The sequence below is a fragment of the Anabas testudineus genome, chromosome 12 (genome assembly GCF_900324465.2).
Source record: "Anabas testudineus chromosome 12, fAnaTes1.2, whole genome shotgun sequence".
Lineage (NCBI taxonomy): Eukaryota > Metazoa > Chordata > Actinopteri > Anabantiformes > Anabantidae > Anabas > Anabas testudineus.
In genome coordinates, this window is record NC_046621.1 from 9563442 (window position 1) to 9584187 (window position 20746).

Here is a 20746-nt window from a genome sequence, read left to right on the forward strand (position 1 = left end):
TCGTGTCCTTATGGGGAACAAGACAGCAGGTTATTATACTGATAAATGGCCACAATGAAAGCGTATCCACCTCAGGAAGCAAAATGTATATAACAAAATATGTTCTTGTCTTGTGAAGCACACTGTCACCTTCTTATTTAAATATGAAATGAGTAATATTTAGGGAAAAGGGTTCAATTAGTTTCACTTTTTATTGTGTTTATGTGGGTGCTGGCTCCAACTGTAACACACCTGGCCAATAACAGATATTTTGACTTCATTTTTGACAGAGCAGGAAAAGCACAGGTGTAACTACTGTAATTACATTATTAATGCCTTCACTCCATTTATCCAAGTAAGCCACGTCAATGAGCCGAGCAGCACAATGCCAGGATACTGACTCTGCAAGACCCTGTTAACACTAAGATTCATCACATCAGTGCTTTTCATCCTACTACAAGTCAGACTGTCTGCTGTGAAAATGCCACATTAAATCATTTTCCACAACAAACTGTGACAAGCTGTTCTCCTGTGATGTTTCTAACGTGCAAGAAGAGGATTCACAGCAAAAGTAGGTTTCTGTTTTCTGTCAAGCCGGGTTTATTAATGGTTTCATTTGCATTGGGATGTTTTTCCTGCGCATTTTTAAATATTGCTCTTCAAGCTTCTGTGGGAAACATGGGTCACGTCTGTGCACCATGTGCACGTCGGAGAGATGCATTCTGTGCAAACACTCAACTCAAACTACTGACTTAGATGATGCAAATGATGGGAATACTCCTTCCACTACTGCTCTCTGTCCAGTTCACAACTTCCCCTTCTCTGATCTAAGTGATGCAGATTATTCTCTTGCACACATGCTTCTACTTAATCTCTTCTGGTTGGCTGAGCTGTAGAAACACATCTACAAGGCTGATATGCACCTTTCTGTCGATCGGCCCTGCGGGAGTCAGGATGGACCACAAAACTTGCACTGGCTTTAGCCTCATCTATACACATCTGACGTCCTTCTCCTTTAAATCTTTCCGCGGAACAGCAACGTGCTTACTTAGACGAGTTTGGCGTCACGGCAGTGGCCTCCTCCTCCTGCACACGATTGGCCGAGCAGAGGGGATATTCAAATCCAGCATTGATTGATTGGCCCGGAGCCGGTTTCAACAGTGCAGAGGACTCATTTCCATTCCGACATCAGTCTCTGTGGCACATACAGACCTTGGTCCGCTGCAGAGATGAGACACAAGAGGCTGCACAGGAAACGCACCATCAGTGAAATAGTAACGCGCACGACTGTTTGAACATGTCGAGGAAGTACAGTTAATGGAGCCAACTTCATCAATGGATATATCTCCGGAGGTTTCCAGTGCGCATCGCGAAATCAGTGGTGAGATTGCAATCGCAGAGGAAATACGCCTTCCCAGCAGGAGAACAACCAATCAGCCGTGGCGAACCAAAGATAAACAAGCCTTATGATAAGAGAAAACTCTGTAAGACATCCATCATGTTCCTTATTTCAGCAATAATCCGAAGGGGGCTCGTTTGGACATGTTTCTGCGCGCAGTAAATGTTTGCTCAGCACTTGTACCAGCTGAATTGATATTAGTGGTGGCTGTCCTGAGTACATAACAGTAATATAGTAGGAAAAAAAGATGTGAGGACGCCTGAATGCATGATGTCAGGATTCGCCCTGCATTGATTTTAGGTCGACAGCGCTAAAGTGGTGAAAGACGCCCAGTGCGCACTAATGGATAGGAGCGACTCGCCCTTACTATACATCAATGTCCTGCTGTTGGCAAATGTGTGTTTATATGTGCCGAGTCCAGCTGTGAGGTGTGCGATTTGTATTCACTGTATAAAATAGAATCAGAAGAATGACAGACTTGGAATAATAATACCCTAAATAGGTTATTTTAAATGTATAAGAAGTATCAATTTGCATTTGATCATATGTAGTTTCTGAATGTTTTTATTTTCCTTGTAAAAGTGCAATGAGCCAAAAAACGATTTCCAGGCTCATCTGTCTGTGCTGCTGAGTTGGATGGTGGCTTTGCAATGAAAAGGCGCTTTATACATCAACATCTCAGTGGATACGGGAAGTGCTTTGAAGTATATTATCGGTCATTCAGGGCTGCCTCAGAAGGGTTTCCATTTCTATTGTCTGCAAGCCGGAGGTGGGATCATCGCACCTCACTGCACCGGTGGCAGCCGAGGTTGAAGGTTAGCCGCAGCAGTGGGGCCTATAGATTATTGGCCAGGTGTGAAATTCTACCCTGCATGCCTTTTCCTGCTTGTGCCAGATCCTTTATTACCCAGAGAGATGGGATGTCAGGGCTTCCCACCAGAAGCAGAGAAGAAAGGCGTGCAATTTGGTGTTTTATTGTCTTCTTCCTTTTTTTCTGACTGTTTTCAGCCTAAAAGAGAAAAAAGCCCCCCCCCCCCTGAGTTTATTTTTACTTTGAGGCATGTGACTGTGAGGAATAGGGGTTTCTTTATGATTTCCTTATAAACATATTCTAAATGTGACATGTGGCCTTTGATTTAGCACAACACCACCATAAAAATGTTAGTGCCGTTTCCCATTTGGTTCACTCCGTAAATCTGCTGCTTAATTCACATTTACTTTTATGCAGTGAATGTTTAGTGCTGCGTGTTTACCTGTCGTATAATTTAGACTCCACTTCTGCTTTAGCAACCGAGCTTTAACTGTTATATCTACCCAGTCATAATTACATGATGACTAATATGTTGTGGTTGTTTACTTGAAATATGCCTCGTCTGGGCCTGAACTTCTGTTGCATCTAGAGCAGTCAGTGCAGGTATCCCATGAGGGTTTCCCTCTGATTTCACATCACACCCCAGCAGTAGTTCCGACTCACTGAAGAGAGGGGATTTGTCATCTGGCTGCCTGCTTCCTTTTGCTTTCTCAGGAGCAAAGCAAGCTAAGCTCTGATTTATAGTGAAGTTTCCCCAGGCTTGCTCAATCTCCAGGCTTACTAAATTACTGAATGGAGGAAACGTTTTACCATCTCGCCATGTGATTGACCTTTTCTTAGATGATTATTACCATGACCAGTACAAGGACTGATTAAGGTCATGCCTTTTTTTCTGCCATGTCATCTGTTTTTTACAATTAATACTTGTTAAGTGTACAGTGAATTCTCCTTTGTGTGTTTATCTACTTAGGAAACTAAAGATAAGTTAATGCAAAATGACTTTGAAAATGCACATGCACCCAATCTCTTTTACTGTCTAACAGGCATAATGTCAGGGGCTTGGTTGCTTAGCAATTTTTCCCGTGCACCCTTTGTAATCACCTTCTTATCTGCTAATAGATGTCATGTGTAATTACAAGCAGGCTGCCATCTTTTGAAATCTGTCTAATTGGTCTTTTCATTCTAACAGGATGAAGCGGTAGTGAGATGGGGGTTAAGGGTGGGAGGTTAAGGACTGGGCCTCTGAGGTCATCGGGGAGGGGACAGGACTGGCAGGGTTATTTAGAAATTCCAGTAATGCTTATTTTGCCTATGTGATGGTGCTCAGTGATTACTTCTGATTAATGAGTAAGACTGGCAAATTACAACGGAAGCATCATCGTTTGCCCTGAATAAAAAATCAGTTAGATGATGATATCTTAAATTGGTCAGAGATCAAAGTCTCTTTTTTTCTTAGGACATTTTGATGTTTCTCTGATGCATGGTGGAGAGCTCATCATTAGGTTATCTCCCACATAAAAGTTTCCCACATAAGAGTTGTACAAGCAATACAGCAGTTTCACCACCATTTTAATGAGTTTTGTTTTGAGTCGTCCGGTTCCTGAGTTGACTGACAGATGTCAACATTAAATCAAAGATTGTTTCTTTTGAAAAATAATTTATCTTTTCACAAAACCTTCAAGCTCACTCTTTGACCACCTCTTATCGTAGATGTCAAGGTTTTCTAAAGGCTGGCCAGCATACCCATAGTTCTTTGACAGTGTGCCTCAGTGTGCATACTGGGATAAGGATAAGATAAGGCTCTGTTTACCCTCTAATGCTACCTTGGCATTGGCCAGACTTTACCCCGTGCAGCATGTTTCTTTTTTACCTTGGCACTATGTGGTGCATGTGCAAGGGCAGATTCGGGTCAGTTCGAGGCTTTCTGCTCCTTAACAAGGCTGTTTTTGAAGATAATTGATTTGGATTGGTCACTAAATTTTAATTATTGAAGTATTGTTACATTTAAATGCAGTACAACCAGTTATTGCTTCATTGCAGCATGCATAAATGCCAGGTAGACAAAACAGTACTCTAACAAAAATGTCAAATATAGTGCAAATTTAAAAAATGTCAAATTTAAAAGATTATACTCCACACTTCTACGTTAATCATCAATCATCATACCAATACTGTTTTGAAAGACTGGCTCACAGAAAATGTATTAACTCCAAAGTAAATGATTATTTGTCAGAACTGTAAACATAACTGACAAATACTTCATGCTGCCAGTAGCCGCTGCTGAAGTTAATGGGGCAAGTTCTGATCTCAGGGAGTTGAAGCGTCATTTATCTCCAGATCCGTTGCTACAGATAGTAGACATGAAAATCCACTAAACTACTGTTTGAGAATATTACATGTCATATATCAGGTGTTTTTTTTTTTCACCTTTATGTTGTGGGAATAAATGGATGGAGAGGAAAATGTGGTCACAGGCTATGTGTGAATGTTTCTGCTGTGACTTCAGTTAGAAATGTTCATAGGTAATATGTAGTTTATTTGCATTTCCTAAAACCTTTACTGAACTGCAAACCAAACAGCTCACATCATTCTTATAATTATGCTCATGTATTGCACATTAGACGTATAAGGAATTAAAAGACACTGTGCTTCTCTTTAATGGGAAAGCAGCATATGACAGTGGATGTGCAGGGCAGGGTAAAATGTTGTTTACATATTGCAATGAAAATGAGGAAAACTCTGAATCCTGAGAACAATAATAAGGCAAGTACGCAATAATACAAGTTTATATTTGGTTTATATATGCAGACTTTGTAGATCCTCTAGTTCAGAGGCAGTTTTTAATGGATGGATGTTGTTATAGAGTTGAAGCCCTGTAATTTCTAGCACTGCCAGCCTTCTATTACCTTCGTCTCATTGTAACACAGCCGTTTTGTTGTGGCTATATTAAATTTTGCATGAGAGAAACTGTAATGTAAATGTTTTCCTCGGACACCGAGCCATTAACGCTGTGTGATTTACATTTAACTGAATGCTCTGGACATCTGTCTGAATGCTGCCCAGCGATCTTATTTACATACATTTGCAGCCTGGGCACAAGTTGTATAGGGAACACTTTTTAACACTGTTGTAATACCTTTTACAGGAGCTGTTCTCAATGGAAACAAGGCTCATTGTTATCAGCCTTAGGCCTCAAGTGTTCTTGCAGCATAGAGCAGAGTGGCTCCGGGTTGTTTGGTTATCCTTTATGTGAACCTTTGTGTCTGTTTTTTTTTTTTTCTTTCTCTACAGAGGAGGAGAGAAGAGAGAAATCTGGGTCTCTCTTATATGCTGCTCTGATACCAATTATGCAAACTATTATAGAATTTAACCAGGCCACCTCTTATCGGCTAATCCAGAAGTAATAGATTCTATTAAAAATGTATGAGGGGGTTGGGAGGGTGTGTGTGTGTGTGTGTGTGTGTGTGTGTGTGGAAGGGTTTATAGAGATGAATCCAGCAGCTGCAGCACCACTGCTGTCTAATTCTGTCTGTATGTCAGACTTCTTGTCTGGTCTCCAGTACTTAGGTTCCTGCAGTGGCTACCTTATAAACTCAATATATTGTGTAATATACAATTAATTATACGGTAAGTGGTTTGTTATTCATGGGCCCCGTCATTCAAAGAGGGTCACTGCTTTTTCTCTTCTATAATAACTAGTTGAGCTTTGTTAATCATTTCTTCCCTCCTGAATTAACGTTGGTCTTTTGCTTTTGTGTTCCTTCCCTTTTGCTCGTGTGCAGCTTCTGAGTAAAAGGAAGGAAAAAACATTAGCATAGCACTCACATGCTAATCCACCCAGAGAGTGAAAAGGGTGCTTGTCTTAAACCTTTTTCATTATCATCTAATTATTAACTGAGGATTTCAGAGAACTGCTAACAGGAGCTGAGATGGCTCGGGTAGGGAGGGGCGTGCGTATGTGTGAATGTGTTAGGGGTGAGGGGGGGGTGTGTGGAGCCAGTGTGCATCCTTTTTTTTTTTTATTATTATTCTGTGCATTTCATGTTTGTTGAGAGGGAGGCTCTCTTTGCAATCTGCTTCTATCTTTGCTCTGACCCTTGATGCTGCGTGAAGTTATAAAAGACTCCAGAAGGTCAGACAGATGCTTTTGTCTGACTCCCTGTATAATTTAGGGCTTTCTCCTGCTTTGATGTTTATTTTCATGCTGCTGCTTTTATTTAATCACATCCACTCGCATTATTGCTTCAGTGAATGCGATCCTTCTTATTGCAGCGTTAACATGAATAGTGCCGGTTTGAAAACAATACATCAATAGCTGTGAAGAAAATGAGCTAAAGCGGGTATTTGCTTTTCGAATTCAGATGTTTCTTTTTCGAATTCAGTTAACATTTGAGGTACCAGCTATGTGCCAGTTGAACTAAAGCAGCTTTTATAAAGTCTCTTCATCACTTCCCTTTTGGCTTTTCAGTTGACCTTATCTTCGCACAAAAGCCTTTCGTGATCCCAGGACGGATGGCGCATTAGAAAATGAGGCATTTTGCATCGCGTCCGCGATGAGGGAATAGGCTCGAAAAATAAACTTGTCTCCAGAAACACCCTTATCAGAAAACCATGGGGGACAGTTAGATGGACTGCAAAGCACAAGGTCTTTATCTCACTGGCATTCCCTCAGTGGACCATCATGCTGCTTATCAGCTGCATGGATTTCGCCCGAGAGTGGCAAGGATTAGACGTCCTTGCAGCTTAAACTTTCTGCTCTTTCTCTTATTATGCATGTCAGAGATGTCCTTGAAGAAATGAATTGCACATAGGCAGATTAGCTGCTGATTGGAAAGCTGATTGAAGGAAACTGGCTTGGAAGGGGAGTAACACTGACCATTATGTTAATGACAAAGATCCTTGATCTTATTTGTGAAGGTTGAGTTGAACTATGTTAATCAGTGCCATTTTAAAGGTTGCTGACAATTACTTTCCAGTTGTCGGTAGTGTTTCAGTCACACTCAAGCAGGAGATTTATTTAGATGATGTTATAAGAAAATGCAAAACTCCTCTTGTGAGCAAAATATTAATGTAGTGTTGGAGAATTGGGTATTTCTTTAGAACTTAGCCCAGATAATATTATGCATTCTGGTGCTAGTTTCTATTCTACCAAGACTGAGAAGGTAATTTTAAGCTTAGGTTTTACATAAAATCTTTTTAAATTTGAAATTTAGATAGCAGGATGAAAGAAACCATCACTATGAATCATCTAGCTCCTTTTTCTTTTTCTGATTTCAGTGGAACGTTTTTTCTTTAAGCCACCGCTGGCCTCTCTTTAAATTATAATGTCCTCCTTGATGTATTTTATTCCAGCTGCAAATTATGAGAGTAATGGAAGGTATTCCCATTCATCTCTCATTTTCTGCCAGTGAAGGGATTTCTCTGGATATACTTTTCCACTTTTGTGTTCTTTCTTGCATTTTTGGCACCGCCCTCCTGACAAATGTGCCGTAATGGAAGGGTTGTTGTGAAATTGCTATTATTTTCAAAATGGAATCTGACCATACCGAGGCTTTTAGCTCTTCAGATGTGTGTGCTGAGATGAGACAGGTTGCACTGAGCAGCTTCAAGTGGGCTTGTCACCAAGGGACAGATGTTGAGTGGAGGAGGGGAGCAGGTACACGAGGAAAGGAAGAGTGAGGGAATCTTTTCTTTTTTTTTTTTTTTTTTGTCAGCACCTGAGTGAAATGAAAGCCATTCGGTCTCTTCTTGCTTTTGAGGTTGAAGGTAATCATGTTGCTGCAGCTTGTCACTGAGCACTCTGTTCAGTGGTTGACTCGCTTTTGCTGCTTTCCGGACCCTGAGGGAGAAATGAAAGCAGAAATCCAAAAGAACCTTAAAACTGAACAAGAGGAGAAGCAATCTGACAAGCATATGCTGCAGGCTTGTTGTACCATAATACAGTTCTTTCTATTTGTACTCTTTTGGATTAATTAACTATTCATAGCCTATACGTTGGCAATATTTGGCATCGGTTGCAGATGTCTGTCTTCAAGATACCTGAGGAAGAATTCTGAGAAATATTTTACGATTGCTCCAGGTATTTTAGTTTTGCAGCGCAAGCATTCAGATTTGCTGACTTTTTCAGATAATCAAAGAGAATGTCAAATGTGATTATCACTGGAATATTCCCCCAATGCCTGACTTTCTTTTCAGAATGATTGCTTCAATCAGCACAGTTGTGGAGAGGCGCCTTCTTTTTCAGACACAGTCTCTCACATTGCCTCTACTTAGCTCTGCAAACAGCACAGTCTATTTTAGGGAGAGCGCCGCATTTGGCTTTCTCCGCTGATCAATACGGTGATAATTTTATAGAACAAGAAACCCAGGTTAGAGTGCTAGTTACAAATTGAAACACGCAGGCTGAGGCTACAGGAGGCCTTTGCAAATGATCTGTGTGATTGCAACTGACAGTCCAAAGTTGATAACAGGAAAGAGCCATCATAACAAGTAAGCAGAAGGAGGAGATGGAGTTGTCATTAAGTGTTATTACTTTCTCAAACGCACGGTCTCTGCAGTTCAAAGACGAGAGACTGAATTTTAATATGGTAAAAGGACCCAAGTGGTGTTAGATATTTTAGTTATTGAAGTGAATAACTAAAATATGTTGAAAAGATGTTTTCGAAAGAGGAGAGACTCTTATGGGGCTTTAGTGTTTTCTATTTATAAGCTTGTTTTCTTCTAACATTAAAGTTGTGTTGGATGTAAGAATGTATAGCTTATGTGATGTTTCTCCAGACTTAAAGTTGGCATGTGCTTTCCCAAATAAGATCTTTGAAAATCAAAAGACTCTCGAGTAGAACCGATGGGAGATCAATTAATATCTAGTGAGGGCTTCTGAGCCATGCAAATGGCGTTGCTGGATCCCAGTGTCAGTCTGTCGCACCATTCATCACTGTGGTCCAGACTGAAATATCTCAGCAAGTATTGGATTGATTGCCATGAAATTTATTAGAGACATTTATCTTCCCCAGAGAATGAAGCCTACTGCCTTGGCATTTAGCTCAAAGCACTGCTGTCCTTTAATCTTATTTAATCAGCATTTTATTTGGAGTGAAGACTATTGGCTATGGAGTAAAACCCTGTTTGTTTGTTTTTTCATGATTCCAGCAGGTTTACCCTGGGTGTGTGCAGCCCTAGTGAACTATCATGCTGGCCTGTATCCAGAGACGGCAGAACCTCACGTCGCAGCGTCTGGCCTGCACACCCAAAAGCCTTGATGTTCTACCGCCGCCATTACTGCTGCCTGTACCACCCCTGCAGCCGTGCACCCACAAAGGTGAGTCTGTATTATGCAGGCGAAGACATTTGCCAGACACAACAAGCACATTATTTATCAACTTCAGCTTTCATTAAATGGAAAAAAAGGAGTTAGATCCTTTTGGTCGTATTCTTGAGCTCAGTCTTGTGCACGTTGACCTTGTTGCTTCCAAGTGCACATAAAGATCATGCATGGTTTTATAGCAGTCTCAGCTGCTGTGAAGCTTCTTAAATTAAAATAACGGGCCTCCTGATAATGATGCTTGTTAAATGGGTGCAAATGCATGCAGGTCAAAGTGGACCCTGAAATTATAGAGTTAATCAGCTCTCGCATACAGGGTTCCTAATGATGTTCACATTATGTGCAGAAAGCGCTCCATGTCAGTATTGTCTGACCTTTATCTTGACTGATTATGCTGCATTTGTTGAAAGGTTGAGTGAATATTGGGACTAACCTGCGATGACATTCATGATTAGATTTCTTTCAGTTAATTGATTAAATGTGACATGTCTGTTGATCCTGGTCCAATTCCACATTCTTTATGTAGGTTATTCCACAATTATTATTTGTGCAGTAGTTCAAAGAGCATAGCCTTGTTCTTCCTGGACAGTCTAGATTCATATAATGAGATCAAAGTACCACAAATGAAGTTATTCAGCTGTAGTTTCCTTTGCTCGATTGCTTTAAAAATGTGCTGATGCCTTCTACTTCTTTGCTGGGTCGATTTAAAAAGCTATATGTAAAATTTTCATCTGTTTTTGAAGTTTTAAGAAAACACTGAAATGATGTGGTCCAGATTATTGGTCCAATGTGTTTTGTTTTTTGGTTGGACCCATGAAAGAAAAGCTGCTGCACTGCAGAGATTGTTCGGCTCAAAGCAAGCAATAGCATGCAAATATTGACAAGTAACATTGTGTATCTACATTCAGATTTGCCTCAGAGAGAATCCATATCATTTAGGCTGCTGGCAGGAGGTCAGGAAAATCTGATCAGACTGATCATCTTATTTGCATGAGCCTGTGCATTCGAATACACATTAGCATTATTCAGTTATCATTCGCTGCACCAGAATACAAGTCACGATAAAAGTTCAACTGAGTATCTGTAACATAGCAAATATTTGATGTGAAGTGCTGAAAGTTTAACGTTATTTTAGAACTTTATAACCATATCATTTTATTTAAAAATTATTTGAACCTCCTCAAAGGGTGAAGTTTTCTGCAGTCAAAAAAAAAGCTTTTCCTAATTTAGTAGGTGCAGCAAGACTAATAGGAATGTCAGGGAGATGTCAATCAAGTGGAGAGACTACATTTGATTAGCTAAAGTAAGTAAAAACATGTGTGCAGTGGTGTGACAGACTGTCTAGTTAAAGGAACAACATGTAGCACTGACACCAAGCGTTTAAAAGGGTTACTGCAGTCCAGAGTCAAGACCTCCTCAGACTCAACACTCACGCAAGTTGCCAGGAAGACGAAACTGAAGATACAGCAACCCAGCAAAACATTAAACTTTAAAGTTGGACACCAGCAAGCATTAATCCTACACTTTATGTTCCTCAGCTAATAGAAACATTGTGTGCAGTGCAGTGTTTTTGTTATTTGCTAATTAGAAACGAGCTCGTGTGGACGTTATATTATTGTGTCAGTGGTCTCCTGATGCATGGCTGACTGTAAGTACCGCAGCCAAAGCTGAGCTTGTTATCCTGGAAGCAAACACCCACTGCTGCGAAAAAAAAAAAGCTGTGTCATGTTTGGCATCCCGTAGTGTCCAAATATTACTGCGCAAATGTGCAGTGGGGCAGATCACACAGGTCCAAACGAAACCAGGCGTTCTGGTGCAGGACAGAGGTTAAACGCTGCAGCACTGATGTCTATGAGGACAATATATTTAAACTTAGCATGGTTCTTTAGTCTGTGATGACAACTCATGATGCTTTTATTATTTAGTGTTGGAAATACACTCTGGCCTTTTGGCTTTTGCCTTTAGAACCACCTTCAACCTTCATGATTCAGGTTCAGCAAGGTGCTTTGACATTTTGGTCTCTATTGACATGACAGCATCACACAGTTAAAGTCATTAAGTTTAAACGTATATATTCAGTTATATGCTATTATAACATCCGCCTTATCTTCATCTCCTCATCTCTCTGTCTTTCCTGGTTGATTTGACTCTTTGTCTTTTCCTTATTATATATTAATTGCGAATCAGTGGAGAACTTGTCTGCTAAATGCTGAAACAGAAGGACCTAGTTTGCCTCAGGCAGAACCACGGGTGCATTTGTCATCCTGTTTACCTGCAGGCTCCTCTCTCCCCCCCTTAAGTTTTATGTACTGCGACTGTGTGTAGTGCAGCACCCTCCAGCTCTGGCTGACATTTCAAGCCCCACCACAGGGAATAGGCTGCGGATGGGAGCTCAGTCTGTGTGGCCCAGGCTTTTTCATTAAACGAGCCGTTGTTGGATCAAGTTAAATAGGGACAGTCTTTGGTCGTTGCTGCGCTTTTGAAAGCCATTTCCATTTTTAGCTATCAATAAAGGGAAGGCACAGGACATGAAAGCTTTCAGCCACACAAACCCATGCGAACGATTTCTGAGAAACGAGTGTTAGGAATTATGTGATGAGAGTGAATGAGAGCTGTGCTCTTCTCCGCTATCTCAGCTTGAAAGCAGGGGCTGGAAATGCTATTTTCCCACGATGCTGGCCTGTGCTCGGGCTGACTTTTAGAGGAAAATTTGCCCAAGCTGGGCCAAGCGGCACAGAAACAAATGAGGAGTGACACTGGTGCAAAGGAGTATTCGCCAGAGCCTCCTCGAGCACACATAACTAAGTGTTCAACCCTGAGGTTACTCTGTTCTGTGAGCACCCTTCAGATCGAGATTACGGGCGTGGAAACGGGGAGGAATGTGAAAAAGCAGTGAATGGGTATCTGTATTTTTATTTTTGTGTTTTTGGTTACAGAGCAAGGTGAGTAGAGAGGGTAGTGTGACTGAGATTTGACAGGATGTGCTGTGGGGTCAGCATGTCCTGTGTCTACTTCTCCCACTTTACCCATCTCTATGTAATGGTCCTCTTAGTTGTTAGGTTCACTGATCCACATGGAGGCATTAACTGGCAACCTTGTTTTAACCTCCTAAAAGCTATATATTAATGACTCTTCACTGAAATACACTGACATGAATCCCCCTGAAACTGCATCTTACTGGTGATGATACCCTTTATACCCGTATTAATCACTATTTTTGATATTAACGTAGAGTCAAATTATGTTTGTGGTTCAGTGACAAACCAGAGAAATGTCCTTAAACTGTTTTCAGCTTTTCTCAGGACAGCGCTTTGGTTTTATGACACATTTGCTTCATGTTATTGGATGATTATATTTACTTGGGAATATTACGTTAATAATATTATTAGTCCCTGGTATTGTGGTGGCTGTGTATCTTTATGCTTGTTTACATTTTAATGCCATGTGAATGTTTGACCGAGCGTCAAATGAATCAGGTTTCGACATTTGATTGAAGAAAATTGACTGAAATAATCCGTCATCACACACAATATAAGTGATGCAAAATAAATATGCAGCAGTAATTAAAATTTTAATTTGTAGCCTGAATTGAAAGGAAGAAGCAGGTGCTAGTTTAGCAGTTATTGCTCCGTCTAACCAGCAGACAGTCAGTTGCAGAAGCTCGTCTCAAACAGATGAATGGAGGCAGGGCCAATTAATTACATGGCTCTAATGACTGGGCTTATTGGGCTTATTGGGTGCATAGAGGAGGTTGTCATGGTAACAGAGACATAGGTTTTAAATGTGTGATTGTGCTGAGCTCAGTCTCTGATTATTAAGGTAGGCCAGAGTATTTTAAATCTGAGGATTATTGGTGTGGTAAACAAGTATTTATGCCTGCTGAGAAGCACTGTTCTGTAATTAACTGCCAGTCCTGTGTGTCGTGTTCCCGCTGAGGATCTGACACTCGCGAACACGTTATCTCACAAAAGTGTTCACGATAAGTCGTCAGCACAACATCAAAGAACCGCCTGGCAGTTCAGCCAACATGTATGGATATTAACAAGGAATAATATACGAACTTTGTCTCGTGTGGGAATCATATCTAGTGGTCATACTAATGGTTTCCTTATGTTAGCCCTCTGGCTGGAAGCAGTGGTTTTAGGAACACAATGAGCTTGTCCAGCTCCAGTTTCCAGTCCTGCCTCTGGGGCTTGTTTTGCCCATAAATTAGTGATTAACTCAAACTCCTCCAAAACAATGAGGTCTCTGCTCTAATCTGGGGGGGAAATGGCTTCAAGCGTGACCATGGGAAAAAGATTAGGCAGTTTAAAGTGGCAGAACACATTGAGTGGGATTGTATGGCAGTGGAATCAGGGCTATGAAAAACCACATCTATATATATATAACATGGTAAGATTAAAAATACAATTTTGCATCCCTCCACGTTATGTTTTAGCTAATATTTCTAAAATGGATTTAGGCGACAACACACGTACATAAATTAGCCTATGTGCTGAGTGATGGGAGTTTATGATTGCCCCCCAGCTCCCAACTGTTTCCTCCCAGGCACATCCCCTGCATGGAAACAGGAAATCAGGATTAGGTGTTTCTTATGAAAGTGTGTGAGTTTCACTCAGCTTGGTGCCACAGTAGTCGAGCAGCATGTTTAATGTGTAGATCCCCATCCAACCGAGAAAACACTGACGCCTGACTAGTTGGACCATTACCTCCACTTCCACTTCAGCACGAATCATACATCAGCGTTTTATATGGATATTTAAGGAAAAGAAAAAATACAAACAAGGTTTTTAATTGCAGATACTTCAATCAGCTCTGTCTTAAAGCAAGTGGAAGAAAAAAAGGCCCAAAGACTTTATATGTGTAAGCACCGCATGATGCCCTCAGCCAAGGCTGCTTGTGAGAAGTGGCTGTTTTTTGTCTGCCTCTGCTCTCTGTCAGGGCTAAGGAGTGAAACAGCGTGCAGTCTGCAGGTTCAGGGTGATTAAGTGCTTAAGGTCAGACTGCTAATTATCTCTCTATGATTCCTTACCTGACAACATGTAGCTGCCATTTCCCCGTTGTCATGTGAACAGCCTCGTATTTGTTTTCATTTCTTATCTTTATTTTGCACCACTGAATGGGGCTGAGCGACCACGGTAGCTCTCAATAAAGACACAGGAAAACGTGTAACGATGAAATGCGAAGATGACAGCGTAAATTGAATTTTTTCAATGAAAGAAAAAAAACTACTTAATGTGTTTTAACCTTGTTTGTTATTTGTAATAAAAATCAAAACAAGCCACTGATTCCCATCCTCTCCATCAAGTGTCCTTCTCAGATGATTTTATTTGAATAATTATAAAAAGACACAACTAATCTGACAAGGTAAGATTAGACAGGGATATAAATACAGAAACATAATAATAAGACCACATGCAGGTTTTCTGGCCTTTGCTGACTATGTACTAAAATATTAAGCCCTAAATAATACAAACCTAGCTGAGGAAGTACAGAACAGCAATCATCTCATTTTATAACGTATGCTGATTAGAGGAATCAAAACTCGTTTGAAAAGCCTGCTGCACAGGGCTTTAAATACACCGGCTGCTTTTAAAATGACCGAACGCACACCGAAAAGCACAAACCTAAAGCTTCCTAATTCAAGTTCGGAGGGTGCAAATAACCTCTTTGGATACCTGCAGAGCACAACAGGAGCGCCCTAATGTTGAGAGTTTGGGTGCGACAGCAGGTCCGACACAGTAGGCTCTTGGCACCTTCAGCAACTTCAGACCAGATTGCGATTAATGAGCCACATATATTAGGTACTTTTGGAGTTGAATGTGTTTTGCATGAAAGTGTGATGAAACAAGCAAATGTTGTGAAGAATTATTTCAAGATTTTATTACTGCTATCACGTGCTTTTGGGAAAGCCCACACTGACTGGTAAACATGACATGTGGTGCCCAGTTTAATGCAACTTAACACCACTGATTGGTATTAAAGCTCTTAAGATTGAAACAATTACGCCTGGTTGTAATTTAGAACAGCTTTAAGCTGGCCGTGCTGTTTCTGATCGCAGTTTAACGTTGCATGATCCATTAGTTGGGCTTGTGTCAGGATCAGCTAATGTGGTCTGTTTTTTTTTTGTTTTGTTTTGTTTTGTTTTTTAATGCACAGTCACGCAGTGGTGGTCTTCAGATGATAAATATGTGAATGCAGAGTCGGGAAGGCCTATTTGCTAATGAGGTTTCCACAGTGCCACAGTGGGAAGTGCAGCTGTGTTGTCTCCATGACTCTGACAGGGCTGTAATCTCTGGACTAACAATATCAGACACCCTGTGAAGACGTGTTAGCATTCAAAGTGTTTGAAGTGTCTGTGGAACAGCAAGCCAATCGCAGCATGCAGGGCTTAATACTGACATTTTACTGCGCAAGAAACAGCTAAAACGGCTTTGATTTGTTTCACTAAAGTATCTATCTTTGGTAAAATTATTCAAGGTAGAAGTTTTCTGCCGTAGTATCACTGCTGGTGTGACTAGCAATGATTTATTATATCTTTAAATTCATTATCGAAGCTGTTTTCAGGTGGATATGAACCTCTGCTACTTATAATTTATGGTAATGAATATTGAGTTTTTAGCCAAAGGCCACAAATTGTTATTGCGGCAGGTTTTTGCTGTTACTTCTCTCTCTGTGAGTAGGATTATGAGGAACTGGAGTAGAGAGAGCTCACATCTTGAGGTTGTGTACAGTATAAACACCTCTCCAACATCCCAGATGTCGTCGTTTCCTATAGCAGCACTACGCTGTGATACATAATAAGCAGTGTTTTTCTTTCTTGTATTTCTCTATAGAATTAATTCCTGCTCCTAGCACCATGGTGCCGTTCACTCTGCTCTGCTGGGAGATTTCTAGATGGATTGAACGCTCCACCTTACCTCTTTCCTCCATTTTAAACACCCAATTTATTTCTTTCATGAGATGGATCTTGTAGATTGAATCATTTTCACAGTCGGGAGGCTCACTGTAGGCTTGAAATGAAATGAACTCCCAAATCAATTTCAAATGGGAACAACAAGTGAGCTCTCCCCTGCATGGCTGGAATTGGTTTTGTTATTGAAAATGAAATGAAGGGTTTTGTTTTTATTTTTCTCCCTTTTTACTGCAGATTACAGTCTTGTTCTTTTGCCTGCTGTGATTTGCACCAACATCCAGTGTGGCTTAGGGTTAATTTCAGTACCTTTTCTTTATATGTAAAGAATTCCATAAACAAATGTCACTCTGACAGGTGGTAGTCATTTCTACAAGGTGAGTTATTGTTTTAAATGGGGTGTCTTTCCACCTCTCCTTTTGTTGCTTGGAGTTAAGCAGCTATGAAATTGCCTGAATAATAGTGTTTAAATCCAATCTTAGTTTGTCCTGTCAGCTTCTCCACACACAATTCAATCAGCAGCGCTCTTGGTGGACTTTCCCTTCACAGTTCAGGCTCCAGATACTACTTCATAGTACTTCAGGTTTATAAAACCATAAAACAGAACAAAATTGATGATGCTTCAATGACAGTTATTGAGAAACAACCAAAACTGTATGTGGAAGGATGAGCTGGGAAGAATTTTAGCGTTTAATCACTATTATTATGACAAGGTATGTCCTCGTTTCATTTCTAAAGAAAGCTACAACTATGTTTAGATTAAAGCACCTTTCCAGGTTTTTCATTTACTACAGTCAGCGTCCCTGTAATCCGCCTGCTGTGATTTAGCAGCTAAATGTCTTCAAATGAATCTCATTGGAGTCATTGCAGTAAAATTAGCTCCTCTCCACTCTCCCATTGCCACTGCTCTTCTTTTAATTTCCCAGGGTAAACTAATTCTGGGCTGAACAAAGTCGGAATTAATTTCATTAAGCACTGATCAAGCAGCACTGGAGGTGTTTCCCTCCCTAGGATTGGTTTATAACACAGGTAAATGTCTGCCGCTGTTCCCTAAAACAGGGTCGAAATTGAGAGGAAAACAACAGGAAACACAAGATGCAAGGATTCTCTGGGCTTCTTGTAGGCTAATCGCTTATTTCTGTTTGTTTTCTTGTCAGGCGAGCCAACCTCCATGATTTCTCGGTACCCTTCTCCTGCAGAGTTGGATGCTTTTGCCCAGAAGACTGCCAATAGCCCGCTGTCCATCAAAATCTTTCCATCTGACGTCCGGGTGCCACAACACAAACAGCTTAACAAAACAGTCAACGGCTTAGACACCACAGGCCAACACTTTAGCTCCTATTCAAACCTGTACTCAGGAGGCTATCAAGGCTTGTTGGCCATCGTCAAAGCCTCGGTGGTGACGAAAGGTGTGGTGAAAAACTCGGAGGGTAGGAGGACTAAGCATGCAAACACCCAGAGTTCTGTGGCACCATATAATAATCCTCTCAATAATGGCTACACAGTCAGACATGGGCATAAGGCCTATCATATAAGCTCATGTAAGCCTCCTGATGTACCCATTGAGACACTTTGTTCTAGTGCAGGGATGGCCTCCGGAGATCAAAGTCTGGCCCCCCAGTCTGAGCTGGCAGAGGTTCAAAGCCTGATGAGACAGATGAGCAGAGTTCCCCACAGCCAGGTTCTGCAGCTAGGGGGAGAGGCTCGAGCCAGCCCCTCTCTGCAGGCTGTGGCTGCAGTGGCACATTCAGACTCTGATTTTGTCCTGGGAGTGCCGCCCCAGAGCAGTCTGGCAGTCGCGGGAGCAGTACTACCTACACACAGCGCAGACATAGCCAAAGCTGGGTACTTAGAGAAAGGAGACTACGCCGTGTGGCAGCACAAACATCAAATTCAGCAGTATCAGCATGGAGCAGGGAGGATGTACAGTGTGAGTAACAGTGCTCAGGGGCACAGAGCAGCAGAGGCTCGGGTTGGAGAGTCTCCTGAAACCTGCCTCCCTTTGGCATGCTCCTCACAGCTGTCATACAGGCTGCATCCTTCCAGCGTGGATACTGGGCAAGAGCGAGTGAGCACCTCCTCTGTGAACTGTGCCGCCGTGCAGGGGGACTTCTCCACCAGACAGTACTTTGCTCCTCTCTGGGACAGTGTAGTGTCCACCCCTAATAATGACTGTTTTACTTCTCAGGTGCTGGCAACGGGTACATGTTCAGCCAGGCCTAGAGACCTGGGGCTCTCCCATCCCCATATCCACGCAAACCGCCTTCATCACCTCCACCCTCAGCATCATCAGCTGCAGCTCCACCCTCTTGCTCCACCTCATACCCAGGCTTACAGCACAGACCAAAACCTGTGTTGCGGGCTGCCTAGTTCTAGCCTGTGCCACGCTGCCGTACTTAGCAGCAGCCTGCAGTCTCTGGAGTGCCTCATCAGTGAGATCCACCCTCCGTGCATCAAAGAGCGCATGCTGGGCCGTGGGTACGAAGCCATGGGGATGCCTCAGCTGCTCGAGCACCACCAGCAAAGCCACATCCAGCTCCCCGTCTACAGATAAGACAAGGTTCCGCTGCACAACGGGACGCAGAAGTGACAAACCTTTTATACATAGTGGAACTGTCAGTGTAGACATTTTTGAGAATGAGACATGCCCTTTTAGTTTGTGCATGTGATTTGTAGAAGGTTTTGTGTTATAAGCCTGAAGATAAATGATAATCACGACTTAAGATACAGGTTTATCTTATGGACTTTTCATGTTTTATTTTTATATCTTGAATGGCCATCAAATATAGCTGTTCTTTCATTTTTAAAGATGCTGAGCACTAATCAAAGTTTGCCATTTCACCATCAAAGATTCTTTTGAAATTATCACTGGTACTCTTCTATAAACGCTTGAATCTGGAAAGATCGCAGTTTTTGTGAATATACTGTATGTTTAGCCCTATAATGGCTTCTTATTGAGAGGGAACATTCCTAACTTATTACCTGAAGTTTTGTTGGTTCGTCTGCTGCTTCGTTGTGGATTTAGTTTGTCCACTTTTCAGTGACTGCCGTGTAAACAGAAATACGCAGTGCCCCAGCTTCAGCAATATGATGCAAATTTCCTGGCCTCTGTGTTATTTACATACAAATGTGAATATATTTTTTTGTTATGCAGTCACAAAGTTGTGTAATTTAACATATGAATGATTTATTGTAGTCATGCTCAGCATATTAGGACTGTTGTACATCCAAATCAACACTGTGGCAATCAGGCCAAGCAAGATCTTTCCTTTTTGCTCTATTTTTTGTAACTTTTTTTAATTTTTAAAATGTTGTGTTGTAAAATGTTGAGACTTTTTTTTCAATTAATTGTTTTTCTCTGCAAGGTGGTGACACTGATACACATCACCAGATAATGGAGTGCCATGTTGGAGAGCAGGCAACTTGAATCATTTACATTATGTTCTTTGTAGGGCTATATGATCTGTGGTGGCGTGAGATGTACGACTGGGTTGTTCTTTGTGTGTCTGCACTGGTTCTGTAATACTATTATTTATGTTGGCCTGTTCAGTTATATAGCAAACCGTCTCTATAATATAAAGTGCAATTATTATAAATGAACATGTGAGCGCTCTCCATGAAGTATGTTGGAAGATCTACATTTTACAATGTAGGACCCTAATCTTTCACCCTTTTTTGCCTCTTCTTAATAAGGATTGTCAAGTAAATTAAATTTTATAAACCCAGCCGATGCTTTGTGTTATGTATTATTAGTTATTATGTGGCAAATCTGCAGCTGAGAAGATGGGTTTATTATAGCCATGAATGATAAACTAGTTATGGAAATATGAGACATGCAAATCGGAGATTTCATTCTCCTAAGATGCATCTTTTCCCTGGAATATTTCAGGTTTATAACATGATGTAAGTCAATGATGCAAGGTGAAAGTGCAAATTTTTTTTATGATGAATTATGTCACGGTGGCCAATGCTTGAGGCAGGAGCCTTTGAATCCTTCAAAACATGTATGTAAATGAAAACGTGCAAGCCGTCTGCTTTTCCTATATCACATATATGTATGAAAAATACATACCTCCTTGCAAATAAATCCAGAGAAATATTACTGCTAATATTATTCTGAAATAGGCCCGCCATTACTTAGCTATTGAATTGCTAATCCTATATTGTGTTCCTGCATGCACCTCTTTTTTCGCTTCATTTGTCCTCCTGTATTGGATGCCATAACAGCAAGTGCAGTTTAGACCAGCACAGACATCAAATGCGCGCCCACTTTAAGGAGCCTATTACAAAACAAATAACCTAGATGGTGTGAATAATGACATT

At 41.2% G+C, this 20746-nt stretch overlaps 1 protein-coding gene across 1 annotated transcript; it reads left to right on the forward strand.

Moving 5' to 3' along the window:
- Nucleotides 1-1160: 1160 nt before the first annotated feature.
- LOC113158304 (protein FAM222A) lies at nt 1161-20142 on the forward strand. Its single transcript, XM_026354108.1, has 3 exons — nt 1161-1463; nt 9339-9507; nt 17581-20142. Exons 2-3 carry the CDS (start codon nt 9378-9380, stop codon nt 18975-18977), a joined length of 1527 nt encoding a protein of 508 aa, XP_026209893.1. The 5' UTR covers nt 1161-1463; nt 9339-9377; the 3' UTR covers nt 18978-20142.
- The last annotated feature ends 604 nt before the right edge of the window (nt 20143-20746 follow it).

What these genes read in the sequence shown, in the direction of transcription:
- LOC113158304 (XM_026354108.1), top strand. Translation starts at nt 9,378, where the DNA reads ATGCTGGCCTGTATCCAGAGACGGCAGAACCTCACGTCGCAGCGTCTG. An exon ending in GCAGCCGTGCACCCACAAAG is followed by an intron (nt 9,508 to 17,580) that starts GTGAGTCTGTAT and finishes TTTTCTTGTCAG; the next exon opens with GCGAGCCAACCTCCATGATT.